This window comes from Lethenteron reissneri, chromosome 48 (assembly GCF_015708825.2).
Source record: "Lethenteron reissneri isolate LAM-NWPU_2019-01 chromosome 48, ASM1570882v1, whole genome shotgun sequence".
NCBI lineage: Eukaryota > Metazoa > Chordata > Hyperoartia > Petromyzontiformes > Petromyzontidae > Lethenteron > Lethenteron reissneri.
Genome location: NC_083826.1, coordinates 4,776,290 through 4,791,027, shown reverse-complemented (window position 1 = coordinate 4,791,027; position 14,738 = coordinate 4,776,290). Strand labels below are relative to the sequence as shown.

The window sequence follows — 14,738 nt, the reverse complement described above, 5'->3', positions numbered from 1 at the left end:
TTATAGTGTTCAACAGGCTGCAGGGGCAAGTGCCATTTCTGAGCGCCTATGAAGGCCGGCACGCTACAGCCTGACGTTTGAAAAATGGTTCGCAGTTGGGTGGAATTAATAAAGCACGGGCGTGTATTTTGACATTTCCTCATTGTGTGAATGCTTTCGCCTGGCAGGATATGAAGGAGGGGCAAAAGTTTGCGCCGTTCATTATGCGTAGGAAGTAGTTTTTTTGGAAGGACGTTTCATTTTTTATATCTGTCCTCGCAAAATGTGCGGAAAGTTCCGTCGTCAAATAAAACGGGTGGATTGCAAACCCAGCGTTACCGTGCTAATGGCACCTCCGGTTTAGCACGAGTTAGCTACGTAAGGTGCGAAAGAAGTTTAACATGAGTTACGCGGCTGGGGCAGTAGCACATCTTCGGTATTGACTGTTGAGGTGAATTCGAAATTTAGCAGTCTTTTGAAATACGTGGTCAACCAGGTTAGTGTCTGAGTGTGTTGTTGGCCGACTGGTTTTGCATCACATTGTGTTTCTAAGGTTTGTTGAGTTCTCGTCTCCCATCTTCTTCTTGTTGTTTTCCTCCGTGCAGTTTACCGTTCTGTGTGTCGGCTGTGTGCTTGGTGTCCCCCTGTGTGTTTCCTTGCTGTGTTTTGCCCCATTTCCACCTGATGATGATCGCTTGTGTTGCGTTCGAAACGTCGCGATTTATTTAATTTAATGAAAAAATTAATTGTGTTTCGACATACGTGACTTTACCGAAAAAAACAATGAGTACAGTAATTTTTGCAGTCGCGAAAGCTTCAATCCTATGTTATGTTGTTGAAGTGCGCTTGTGTTTCACCTGTTTGTGTGCAGCGGCCATAAGTCTTGAAAAACTGAAACTCTTCCGGCATTATTACGTCCTGGTAAGTCACTTTTACCTATGCCTGGCTTTCACAACCAATGCTTTTTTTACTTATAATTAGTTTATTTTGGGTTAGATCACTGTGTGTAGGTATACTGTAAACCGTTTTAAAAATTATTATTACTATTACCCTGCAACGCCTGACAGAGTCAGGCCAATCACATCAAGTCGTCGTCGCCGACGTGGGCGAATGTGCCGTTTGGTTTGGTTTTGCGCACAAAATTGGAAGAGTAATTTTGGCTATTTTTTCGCACAAGACGTTTCGCTGGAGATACAATCTCAGCTCTCGCTGTATCGCTTCATAAAAAAACTAGACTAGAGGCAAAGATCCCCCGTATAGCCTTAAGACTGTTGAGGCAAGTGCTGTTAGCGAGCACCTATGAAGGCTGGAACGGCACACGAGGGGGTGGGTGGTCAGCACCACGCCCAACCGCATTTGTTTCCCTAGTGTTGATGTTTACACACCGCACCAGGTACTCATTTGAGGTTGAGTCGACCTAGGGGAGGCCCAGGACCGGTTCAAATAATCTTCACTGATGTTGTCCGTGAGCGGGAATCGAACTCGGGTCGCCGGGTTCATAGCGCAGCATGCTCAACCACTGCACCACCACTCCGCACGAACGCACGCAAACATTGAGTCTGCAAAGGCTAGGCAGCACGCGGTAATTGACATTTATTTGTCTATTCCAGCATTTGATGATACGTGCCTAGTCGATGATGGTGGGCATATAAGTATTCCATTAATCTCTTCCCAAGCGAAAGTTCAGAAAAATTAGCGGGGCTTCGGGCAGGACACGTCACGACTTGCACGATGGTGGGAGGAGTGGGCGGGGGGTAAGGGGAGGGGTTGGTGATGTACTGTATGTTTGCTGAACTTCTTTCGCACCGTAGCCAACTGTGCTCATCGGACGTGCGGGGGAAGGGCAACAAACTAAACACAAAAAGCAGTTCTGAAGAAATTAGTTTTGAATCTGGATTTAAAAGTACAAAGAGCTCCAGTGGCTGGTGGTCGAGATTAACGACAGAGCCGCAGCCAAAGGGGCGGTAGCCCACGCACTGCGGGAGATGGAGCGGTGAAATCGCCTCGTGCCCGGGTGGATCGTCGCACCGCAAGACCGTGCGTGACAGCAGAGGCTTGGCGAGGCCTTCGCCCTCCAGCGGTGGATTTCTCACGGCTGGCGATGCCTTTTGAGTGTTGGCGGTAGCAAGCTCGCCTCTCGGTGCGCACGTAGCAAGCTATGTTCCTGGCCGAGGCGCTTTCAAGTTAAATGCGCACGACAATAAACTGCTTCGCACGCACGCCGGTTGTGAACCACGTGAAGAACAACGCTTCTGCAGTGAGGCCGCGCTGTTGTGTGCGTTCTCTCACCTCGCATTGCGCTGCTGCCCTCTCCAGATCATCTGCTACATCTATTTCACACGCATCATCGCCATCATGGTCAAGATCACCATCCCCTTCCAGTGGCAGTGGCTCTACCAGGTGAGATGGATTTGCTTGGAATGTGTCAGTTCCGCCAACGGCCGACTTCACCCCGTAACGTTCTCGACCTCGCTTGACGTGTCCGATGACGATCGGGTTTTTCGTTTTGTAGAAAGCAGCAGCGTCGTCGTTCGCGCAGATTGCATGCCTCACAGTCGCGGAGGAACCACAGATAAGCAGGCAAGGCAGCGGTTGCCCAAGCTCTGCAGTCCTCTATATATCAAGATGTGTTCAGCCAAATAATGAGCCTTTAATACACGTGGAAGGAAACCGGAGCAGCCGCAGTAGACCCACACGTGCGAGGGGGACGGAACAGGTGATATTAGTCGTCAACTTTGCTGTACCGCCTTCTCCTGGCAGAGCCACGGTACGGCTCCTCCTAGACTCCCACCCACGGCGAATGGAGTTTCGCTCAACGTCCGTGCGGTCAATCCGGTTTCCTCCCACATGTAAACACTCTTTCATTGGTCGCTAACACCTTGATATATAGAGAGGACCGCAAAGCTTGGGCGATTGTTGGCTCCAGCTCGCCGCTTGGACGCCTTCCCGCTTGTCCGTAGTTGCTCACGCCTCTTGATTGTAAACTAAACTTTAAACTAAACTATTTAAAGTGACCTGGGCACAAATGAGACCTCATCGGAGTGGCTTATCGTGTGGAGATTTATAGCGGCAGCCAAATACTTAAACGCGCGACGTTGATTCTAAATGTGGAGGGGAAAAACTGGAGGGTCCGGAGAAAAATCCACGCGACCACGGGGAAAGAGACATGCAAACTCCAAATATGCAGTAGGCATCAGGATCGGGATCGAACCCACGACCTCCTGTATACCAGGCGAGGTAGTTAACATCTCCTAGCCACCGTGATGATGATGAGAGAGAGAGACACACGCAAACTCCAAATATACAGCAGGCGTCAGGATCGGGATCGAACCCACGACCTCCTGTATACAAGGCGAGGTAGTTAACATCTCCTAGCCACTGTGGCACCCCTAAATCATCGTGATCGACACAAGCACTGCGAATGTGCGTGAGTCTGTGGAGATCATCCGAGTTGAAACACGGCAAAAACGAGACCAAAAAACAAAACCATGATCCGATTCTGAAAACCCAAATTGCAACCGCACACACTGCCAATTTGTCGGATCGCATGTTGGGGGAAGGGGGGTGGTGAAGTTCTAGATTTAAAGTTTTCGTGACTGCAAGGGTCCATACTCTTTGTTTTTTTCGGTAAAGTCACGTAGGTAAAAAATAAAATAAAAATAAATTAAATCACGACGTTTCGGAGGCAACACAAGCTTCCGTCGTCAGGTGGCACCGTCACAGCAAAATTGCTGTTTCAAGGTTTTGTGTTGCCTCCAAAACGTCGTGATTTCATTTATTTTTCTTTTATTTTTTACCTACGTGACTTTACCGAAAAAACCAAAGAGTATGGTTGTGAAGTGTTAAGATATTTACCGATGATGTCTCTGCCCTCATCTCCCAGCTGATGGAGGAGGCTGCCACGTTGGTGTTCTTCGTGGTGACCGGGTACCGGTTCCGCCCGGCATCGGACAACCCCTACCTCCGCCTGCCCACGGACGAGGACTCTGACAGTGATGAAGTGTACGTCCCGCGCCCCTCTTTCGTTCCTGTCTCGTCCTGTTTGACATTCATGTAGAGCGCGTCTTAGCTCAAGGTGCTCTCCATAACGGAGTTTTAAAGCGATAACAAGAACAGAGCGAGTTTAACACGTAGGCTTTCGCGACCAATATCATCCATAATATAGGTTTTTTTTGGGGTTAGATCGCTTAAATATGAATATATTGTATAATTTTGGTTTAAAGCTGTCGTGACTGCAGGGATTCATATTCTTGGTTCTTTCGGTAAAGTCACGTAGAAGGGAAATAATAAATTATAAAATTATAAAACGTTTCGACTGCTTGTGTTGCAGTCAAAACGTCGTGAGAATTTTATTGTTTATAATTTTATTATTTCCCTTCTACGTGACTTTACCGAAAGAACCAAGAATATATATTATATAATGTAAACATATGTACGCGATCTACCCCGAAATACCTATATTATGGATGAACAGAGTGATTTGTATGGCAGGGGGCGTGCATCGGCCCGAGGAATGACGGCCGCAACAGAAGGCACACGTGGTCATGAAAGGGCTCTCTGTGGACATTGCTGAGTCTATGGGCAGTGTTAAGTCTATGGGCAGTGCTGAGTCTATGGGCAGTGCAGAGTCTATGGGCAATGCAGAGTCTATGGGCAGTGTTAAGTCTATGGGCAGTGCTGAGTCTATGGGCAGTGTTAAGTCAATGGGCTGCAGTGTTGAGTCTATGGGTGGCAGTGTTGAGTCTATAAAGCATTAGTGAGTTTATGGGCAGTGTTGAGTCTATGGACAGTGCTGAGTCTATGGTGCAGTGCTGAGTCTATGGTGCATTAGTGAGTCTATGGTGCAGTGTTGAGTCTATGTGCAGTGCTGAGTCTATGGTGCATTCCTGAGTCTATGATGCATTAGTGAGTTTATGGTGCAGTGCTGAGTCTATGGTGCAGTGCTGAGTCTATGATGCATTAGTGAGTCTATGATGCATTAGTGAGTCTATGGTGCAGTGCTGAGTCTATGGTGCAGTGCTGAGTCTATGGGCAGTGCTGAGTCTATGGTGCAGTGCTGAGTCTATGGTGCAGTGCTGAGTCTACGGGCAGTGCTGAGTCTATGGGTAGTGCTGAGTCTATGGTGCAGTGCTGAGTCTACGGGCAGTGCTGAGTCTACGGGCAGTCGTTGTTCTGCCCCCGTTCAAATCCAGGCTCCAAGGCCTTTATTTTTCTTTCTCCTCCCTATGACTGACTTCCTGTCTCTCTAGCACAGGGGTCGGCAACCCGTGTATCCAGAGCTGTATCTGGGGCGGCCCTTGAAGGCCTTTTGGCCTGATCGTTATTGTTGAAGGACCATCGTCCCGTATTCACTTGCATTGCTGTTCTCAAAATGTTGAGGGTTTTTTTTATACCGAATTCATTCCTGTCAAGCCCTTATCAGTGCCCCACCTTATTACAGACAAATTCAGACCTTATTCGTTACTCCGTGCCCTTATAGATCTCTACGTTCATCCTGCAAAGTCCCATCACAAGGGCGAAACACATGCAAATAGACAAAAATATTTTTGTGCCCGTATTGAAACGGCTGTACCCCCCAAATGGACCTGAACTAAATTTTCCTGTACGAGAATACGGGGTAAACCGTATGGGTTGACAGGTATGCGAATTCGTAAAAAAAAAACGGATGCCCGAGCACAAACATGCCCCACCGTTTCTCTCCGCAGCCTTTTGAGGCCCACTGAATGCAAAGCTCTCCGCAGATTCGTGTCGCGTTGTTACTTTGATGATTTTGCTTGCGATGAATTTCCGTGCGACAAGTCGCTTTTGTTGAGCTATCATTTGTGGCCAAGGTTGCTGCTGAAAAATGAGTTCATTGCTTGGTGGGCTTTGCCTGGTAGGATTGGGGGATGGTTCGGTTTAATTTGATGGCTTTTGGGTGATTTGTTTACCTCCCCTGTCATCTTGTCACCGCTGTCGTGTCTGTTGCACCGTCTGTTGTTGTGACGTTCTGACCCCGTGCCCCTAACTGGGACATCTGTGAAAAGAGCTTTCCTTCTACGTGAACTGCAGTCACGAAAGCTTTAAATCGAAATTTAAGAGCTTCATAGCTCATCGGATTCCTCCTACAGTATAAACAAATATTTTGATTCTCAATCGCTTCACCGAATCCGTTCTCGCTGTGCACCCCTTCCCCCTCTCCTTTTGCCCCCCCCCCCACCCCGCCCCCCCCACCCCGCCCCCCCCACCCCGCCCCCCCCCCGCCCACGCAGGCTGACGGAGACGGGCGCCGGCCACAACCTCACCCGAGTGAACAAAGGCAATTCCGAAACGGGCGAGCAGCAGCGAGGAAGAAGGCCCATGGCGTGATTGTCGGGGGGGTGGGGGGGATACGTCGTCACGGAGCGTCGTGGACCTTTACAGGAGTATTATAGCGTCAGCGATATCATCATGACCATCATCATTATCATCGTGACCATCATCATTATCATCATCATTATCATCATGACCATCATTACCATCACCGCCATCATTGTCGCCACCGCCGCCGCCATCATCGTGGTTTTACAATTTTTACCCACCTCTTTCGTTCCTTTCAGGCCTCTGTCTCGCCATCCATGCCACGGTTTTGGCTTTGCCGTTCTCAGTATGAGGTGGTGCGGGGGGGGGCGCGGCAGTAGAGGGGGGGTGCCGTGATGCGATTCCCACGTTCACGGAATCCTCTACGCCAAGCGGCACGCTGCTCTTTAGACGGTGAAGGTAAATGGACCCTGCGGGGAGGAGTCTGGGCGGAAACAACCGGCAAACGTCCCCTCGCGTCGCCGACGGTAGCCCGTCGCTCGCGCACCGTCGTCCGCTCCGCGCCCTCCTGTGCTTCCCGTCACCGCCGTTACTCGTCACACCCCCCCCCCCCCCCCTCCAGCCCGACCTCCAGGTCCCCTTTCCCTATCGCCCAGACGCGGCCGCTTCGGGAACGCGTCGGCGGGTGACGTAGAAGCGGAGCAGCGGCTGTCGTCGCTGCCTCTGACGAGTGCAGTGTCCCCTCGTTATTCGCGACGAGGGATACGTTCCGGAGATGCTCGCGAAGAGGAAATGTCGCGGCTAACGACATTTGCCACCGAAAACCTGTCTTTGTTATGAATTAGCGTCCGAGAAGTTCTCTCTCCTTCTATCGCACTCATCACTTTATCTCTCATCACTTTATCTCTCATCACTTTATCGCTCATAACATTCACTCTCATCACATTCACTCTCATCACTTTCTCACCACTTCCTCTTTCATCACTTTACCTCCCATCACTTTTATTATCTCTCTCGATGCAGTAGTCGCGCAGAGTTCCCGAGGTGATTCGCGGATAGCCAACTTCGCGGATCGCCAAAGGTCGTGAATAACGAGGGAATGCCGTGCGGCGAGAATACCGCTCGCTGGCCCCTCGGTGGAAACAATTAGACTGGCCAGGTGTTGGTCAGCTTTGTGGTCAGATGACTACGTGACGCACGCATTCAATCAGTCTGGTCACGTGGTCACTCAAACGGTGGGGGGTGGTGGTGGTGGTGGGGAGGGAGGGGGCTTTGGTGTACGAGGTCCGGATCATTTTGCGGTGTGGTGCGGTGGGTGTGGTGTAGTCGAGTGCATAGTGACCTGGCATGGATGGTAAACTCGTAGGGAAGGGGGAAGGTAGTTGCCTACCCCTTCGCACTACCGGTGTATAGTGTGCTGTACAAAATATTTGTGAATGTAATTATAGTATTATAATGAAAGAGAATAAAATAAGTATAGATAACCGTCAGATGGTTTCTTTATTATATACGTTAAAAAAACATTCACGTGATTTTATTTTTTTTTGCATTGAAATCGGTTCTGGGTCTGGAAAAAAAAAATCTCCCGTCGAAGCTGTCACAGACGACACGGGCGCGGGTGGTGGATGCTTTCATACAGCAGTGGATCCACAGATTTTAAATTATTGTTAGCTGCGTTTACTTCCATTACATATTTACACACACCGGGCACGGCAACGGTGTAGTCAATTCATTAGTATCAATCCTCAAGTTCGATATCGATCAAGCCCTCTCCGCTGCGTTCGTGTTGTAATCAATTATTTAACACGTTGTATACGGGTTGGTTACTTACAGTTTGTTGAAACGTTGTGGGGTTAATCTTTAGCAAATAAGAAGATGAGAACTTGACTCAAATAAGATGGAGAAAGTAGTGGAAACCAAAGCCATTTCGAGTTGAATGATAGCCTCCCTCCCTCCAGATCATCGTGACAAATCGCATCTCTGCTAAATATTCCCACCGTTGTGTTCAGCGTCTTGAGATGCAGTCGCGTTTAGACCGCTTTGGAAATCCACGTTGGATTATACAGACTTGCGGAGACGGCTATGACTCGCCGCCACTGTTAAATAAATAAATACACCCGATCTCTCTGTACAGCTGCTTGAGGTGCGACCCCACGTGTACACAGGATTATTCCGCGCGTTATTGTCCCGCGGTGGGGCTGTGAATCGTTTCGTGCCCAACGTTCACTCGCTCACTGCGGTGTTGCTGTGCATGCGACGTAGGCAGATGCAACTCGTTATTTGTGAGGACGGAGCCCTCTGTCTTTACGTTGTTTCGGACAAACATTGAATGCGTGGTTAAATTTCGATTTAAAGCTTTCGTGACTGCAGGGATTCATCTTCTTGGTTCTTTCGGTAAAGTCACGTAGAAGGGAAATAATAAAAATAAAACATAATAAAATCATTCTCACGACGTTTCTGCCACAACGCAAGCAGCCGTCCTCAGGTGAAGAACAGGTCTGTTGTGGCCGAAACGTCGTGAGAATTATTTTATTATGTTTTATTTTTCTGATTTCCCTTCTACGTGACTTTACCGAAAGAACCAAGAAGATTGGATGCGTGATGTCACATCCCGTTTTGCCGCGGCTACCATCCATGGAGCTGCTTACCGGTGACGCACGTTGAACTTCCGCTTTGTACGTGGCCAACCGTGCTAATCGAAGGTCTGGGTGCGGGGAAGGGAGGGGACAACAAACTAAACACAAAAAGGTTACCGGCATCGCAAACCGACCGATAGAATGCGGTCCCGCACCTGCCCGTGTCGCCCCTCTCCTTACCTCCCGTGTGTCGCCCGCTCTGCTGGGAGGCCTCGACATTGGCCTAGTTTCTATCCCTCGACGGAACAACGCCTGCGTACGAGACGGGAATGTTTCTGTCGCAAACGTGCGAGGGGACCCCCCCCAACTTTGCTGCGCACGATTCGCCGTTACGGACGTCGCAGTGCGAACACCCAAAGAGAGGAGCAAATTCAATTTGACGCGAACGTTGAGGGAAGGTTTTCACAGATGCTGCTGGAGGGTTGTGACGATCCGCTGCCCCCCCCCCCCCCCCCCCCCCCCCCCCCGTGCACTCCGGACATCGTCGCGGGGACCTAATCCCGGAACCCTCGGATCCGGTTCACTCCACTCTGTAAACCTTTGGATGAAAATCCGCAGCGATTGATGCTTGCGGTTTCTCTCTCCCTTGTACGATAAAATCGTCGATTTGGCCGTCAAGTGTAATTGCCGCCGTTTTAAGGACGCGCAAATTGTACAGAGCGTTTACCGTTATCCATTCTCCGGGAGGGCTCCGACAAATGTGATTCGCCGCTTGCCCGTTGCTGATGGGGGAGTCGAGTTTATTCGTTTTTAGTCTTCTAAACGGCTCGCAAAATCTGCGTCGACATTGCTGCAAACGCCCCAAGGCTTGGGCAAGACGGCGCGGATATATTACGGCAATCGGCGGCGGTGTTTAAATCCGCTTCCTAATTGAAAAAAAAATGTAACTTGCGACGGTTGTTCATCATGGTGTAAATGACGATCGTCAATTTTGCTTTAACCGTTCGACACGTGTTTCCATTGTGAATTCCATGAGCATAACTAAAGGTACCCCTTTAGGCCACGGTATATATTTTGGGCCAAAGCTTTTGATGTGTACAGGTGTAAAGAAAAAAAAAAAGTTAGCGGTGTCGTTTGCAGTTTACAAACGCATTGCGATGACCCGCCGGGGCGCTTTCCACACCACGCGTGCGCCCTTGCGTGCGGGACATCTCGGACGTGTACAGGACGTGTCGCGGTGTGCGGAACACGCCCTGTACATGCGTGAGGGACATCCCGGGCGTGTACGGGACATGTCCCGGTGTGCGGGACACGTCCTGTACATGCGTGAGGGACATCCCGGGCGTGTACGGGACATGTCCCGGTGTGCGGAACACGCCCTGTACATGCGTGAGGGACATCCCGGGCGTGTACAGGACGTGTCCCGTTGTGCGCAACACGTCCTGTACATGCGTGAGGGACGTGTTGCGGCGTGCGGGACATCCCGGGCGTGTATAGGACGTGTCCCGGTGTGCGCAACACGTCCTGTACATGCGTGAGGGACGTCCCGACGTGCGGGACATCCCGGGCGTGTCGGCGGCGGCGTGTGACTGGTTACGTGCAACTCGGCAGGTCCCCCCCCCCCTCTCCTCTTTCCTCCTGTCTCTCTGCAGATGCGTGTGCATGAATAAAGTAACCCTGCATTTGGGTGCGTGCCCCTTGTTCTGCGGCCGTGTAACCGTTTTGATGGCAATTGTGATTTTTTTTGTTCATTGTGTAAAAATCGTGATTACTATCCACAGGAAGGGGCACCGCAAACCATCCAACTTTTGTTCCGCTGCTCGCGGTTTAGATTCCCGCGGTGCGCATGCGCGTCGCCACGCGGCTATCCCGACGTCACAGGCGCGGCGCCCGACGCTTCGCTCCACGTGCCGGGAGCCTCTTGGGTTTCCAGAAAGTAGTTCCCTGAAAAAGAGGCTCGTGGCACGCGGAGCGAAACGTTGGACGCCGTTTCCGAACAATGCCCAACTCCGCGTTCCGCCCACCGCCCACGAGCGCAGCGCCTCTGTTCCCAAGCACGTTTCGTACCTCCACTGCATTCGGTTTGATTCGAATCTTCAATAGGTACCACTCGCAGAAGAGTCGCAGCAACCGAAGGTTCCGATCTCAAAGCGATTCAATTCCAGCAGGAGGAGCTCACCCATTCCACCCCGCGTGCGTCTCTTGTCGCTGGCGTTTGCAAGCGCTATGCACCACGCTTGCCCCCCCCCCCCCAACCCCGTTGCTATGGCAATCGTCGCCGGAAGTTGTCACCGACAACTTTGGATACTTGTTACAGAAATAAGTTTAGGATTCCTCTCAACTATTGTATTTCCCGGCGGGCCAAGTAATGGACTTTGACGTGTGTTTACGGCGTTCCCACGTGACGCACGACGTCACGCGCCCAGACGTTGTGCCCACGTGACGCATGACGTCACGCGCCCAGACGTTGTGACGTCGTGCCCACGTGACGCATGACGTCGCGAGGCGGCGTGACTTTCGCGACGTCCGTACACGTGGCCACCGATCTCTCGTGTCCAGCCGGTTTCCTTTGGCCAACTGGCTTTCATCCCCACTCACCTCGTCATTTTGTAAGGGACAACCCCCCCCCCCCCCCCCCCACAGTTAAGTTTATCTTCTTGGTTCTTTCGGTCAAGTCAGGTAGAAGGAAAATAATAAAATAATAAAAATAAAACATAAATAATTATCACGACGTTTCGGCCACAGCAGACCTGTTCTTCACCTGAGGACGGCTGCTTGCGTTGTGGCAGAAACGTCGCGAGAATTATTTTATTATGTTTTATTTTTATTATTTTATTACTTCCCTTCCACGTGACTTTACCGAAAGAACCAAGAAGATGAATCCCTGCAGTCACGAAAGCTTTAAATCGACAGTTAAGTTTGTTGAAAAGTATGTTTGATGAAGAATGACTGGTTCTAACGCAGCGCAAAACTTCGGAACGATCGGAATTATCCAGGATTTGAACGGCTACAATCCTTTACGTTGGAACACGGTGTGATATCCCGAGGGTATCGAGAGGGTCTGATTTTATTATTTAAACATGTAGTGGTAGGCTTTCACGACCAATATTATTCATAAAGGGTGCTTCAAAAAAATTGTTAACACTTCTGAGAATTTGCAACCATACGATAAGAAGTGTGCCTCTGGGCTCTGGAGACCACATGGAGAAGATTCCAGGCACGCGTTGACAATGATGGCGAACAAGTGGAGATTCTTAGACTTTTTGAAGCTATAAACATTTTTCTATTATGTTAGTGTATTGTCCGTAATTTTTCCATTAAAAACCATAGTCCCGTACAAGTGTTAACATTTTTTGAAGCATCCTGTATAAATGTGTCGTTTACCCCCCCCACCACCCGACACAAAACGTGCCAGTTAGTTGCCACGACACCGGTGTGTTGAAGTCGTAACCGATTGGGAACTTTTTGTTTACGTGACAAACCCGACTGGTTTGGATATGTCGGGTGGTGATGGCTTAACGACTACATTTGTTACTATTATGAGTCTACTTTTCTGGTCGGTGTGTGGGTGAAGTGTGAGATGAGGAAGTCTCACTCTTGGTTTGATTAACTCCCGTCTCTCCTCGCTGGTGGTGTTTGACCTTGGGTTTGTAACGCAATATTATTTTTTAAATTATACTGTTAGATTCATATCGCTCGCGGCGTTAGCTTTGTGAAGCAAGACAATTAATGGTTATTCGGGGGGGGGGGGGTGGTGTGGGGGGTTTAAAAACTAAAAAAAGTAAAATCGTGTGTATTCTTATGGTTTTTCGGTAAAGTCACGTAGGTAAAAATTTTAAATTAATTAAAGTAAAAAAAATCATTTTTTATTTTCAAATCAATTTTATTTTTATTTTACTTTTATTCATTTTAATTTTTTACCTACGTGACTTTACCGAAAAAACCTAAGAATATGAATCCTTGCAGTCACGAAAGCTTCAAATCTAGAATTTAAATCGTGTGGATTATCAATTGCGCAAATGTGGGAAATTAAAACGCTTAACGTTGGGAGGGGCCCCGTGATGTAGGTGAGAGTAGTGGCGCAGCGCTTAGCGCTACGAACCCGGCGGCCAGAGTTCGGCTCCAGCTCACGGCCACCGGCAACGGGGCCAGTTATCTGAATCGGTTCTGGGGCCTCCCCTAGGTCGACTCGGCCTGAAATTAGTACCTGGTGCGGCGTGTAATTATCGCCACCGGGGAGATAAAGGCGGCCAGGCTTGGTGCTGTCCACCCACCCCATCGGTGCTACTCACGGCTACAGGGGTGGTGGGATTTCTGCCTTTTGTTGTCCGCTGTGTAAACTGGGCCGGCTGAACCTTGGCTCGGATCCGACATCACCAGGAAGGTTACGTGGCTATTGTGCTGTGCAGAGATACAATAAAATAATAAAAATAAAACATAATAAAAATAATTCTCACGACGTTTCGGCCACAACGCAAGCAGCCGTCCTCAGGTGAAGAACAGGTCTGTCGGATTCCACAAGTAGTGACTAATCCCATATCAGCATTATTCATAAATATGCTCAATTCCACTGTTGATATGCAAATTCCTTTGTCAATGCGCCCTTCTTCCCCTAACCCAGCTTAAATATACGCTGCCAAGCTTGGTGGCGTTCATTCAGACGCTGTCTTTCCGATAGTCCTGTTCTTCATCTGAGGACGGCTGCTTGCGTTGTGGCCGAAACGTCGTGAGAATTGTATGTTATTATGTTTATTTTATTATTTTATTATTTCCCTTCTACGTGACTTTACCGAAAGAACCAAGAAGATGAATCCCTGCAGTCACGAAAGCTTTAAATCGAAAGATACAATAAAGTTTGAAAGTCCCCGTGACGGCGGATGTGCGTGGATGGCAACGTTCCTATCTTTTGTACTTGGCTGCGACAACGACTTTGCATTCCATCGCTACCACAACGCTCTATCATAACAGCGCGTCGTTTATTGATGTATTTATATCATTGTTTTTGTTATGTTGACCAGGACCTCAACCCCGTGGCTTAACCATGGCCCTCTTTCCCACCAGTATCTCGAATTCCGGCAGTACTTTGCGAGCCTGGCTGCCAGATAATAAGGACCAGTCGAGGCCAGTTCAGAGTTTCCGCCTCCTTAAATTGAGACCGCACCATAATATTCCTCTGGAGAGCCCTTGGGGGGAGGGGGGTGGGGGGTCTGACGGGCTGAAATAAATGACGAACTAACTGCACAGTCTGATGCTTCTGTTGGGAGGTGGGGAGACGGGATGATATTTCACTGCAGTCACCTGGTTTGCGGTGACACCGACGCTTGTTTAATTATTTGCCCCTTTTTTTAAATCGATTTTTCATTTGGTTTGGCGCGCACTTTTACGTCCCCGTTTAGTGGGGATTGGAGGGTCGAACGCCCCTGGCCTTGTACGCTTCGGTCCTCGGCTTGTGGCTGCATCGTGCTCTCGGGTGCTGTTGGCTTGGCGAGCATCGTTGGGGGCAGGGGGGACACACTCGTGAAAGTAATCGGAACGGTGACACCTAAGCGGCAAACCCTCCCCGTTTAACGCGGTAGATGCGTTCCTGGAGAGTGCTGCGTTCAGCGAAAAACTGTGCAAAATTATACACCGATCAAGTTTGGCGAGATGCGATGAACGCACCGCGAGTTGAGAGGGTGGGACAAAGTAACTGTGGGTACGTGGCCGCGTTGCTGTGTCATTTCCGTGTGCTGTACCACTCCCCCGCTCCGCAGAGCAGCCCAAGAAAGGTGTTCGCCATCGACTGCTCAGAAACCGCGTTATAACGGGGGTCACGTCCCGCGAATATTTTTCCCTAATGTAAGAGTCGTGTTGTAGCGAAAAAACGCATTGTGGTGTGAACACACTGCCGCGCGCTAAGCGAGG

General features: G+C 49.6%; 1 protein-coding gene across 1 annotated transcript in view; it reads left to right on the top strand.

The window, feature by feature from the left end:
* LOC133354710 (protein GPR107-like) overlaps nucleotides 1-7,742 on the top strand; it is a 29,849-nt gene extending 22,107 nt beyond the window's left edge. The window contains exons 15-18 of the mRNA XM_061571762.1: nucleotides 851-900; nucleotides 2,296-2,379; nucleotides 3,863-3,981; nucleotides 6,231-7,742. Coding sequence (XP_061427746.1) covers nucleotides 851-900; nucleotides 2,296-2,379; nucleotides 3,863-3,981; nucleotides 6,231-6,327 — 350 coding nt within the window. The 3' untranslated portion in view covers nucleotides 6,328-7,742. The remainder of the gene's footprint in view (nucleotides 1-850; nucleotides 901-2,295; nucleotides 2,380-3,862; nucleotides 3,982-6,230) is intronic.
* Nucleotides 7,743-14,738: the final 6,996 nt, after the last annotated feature.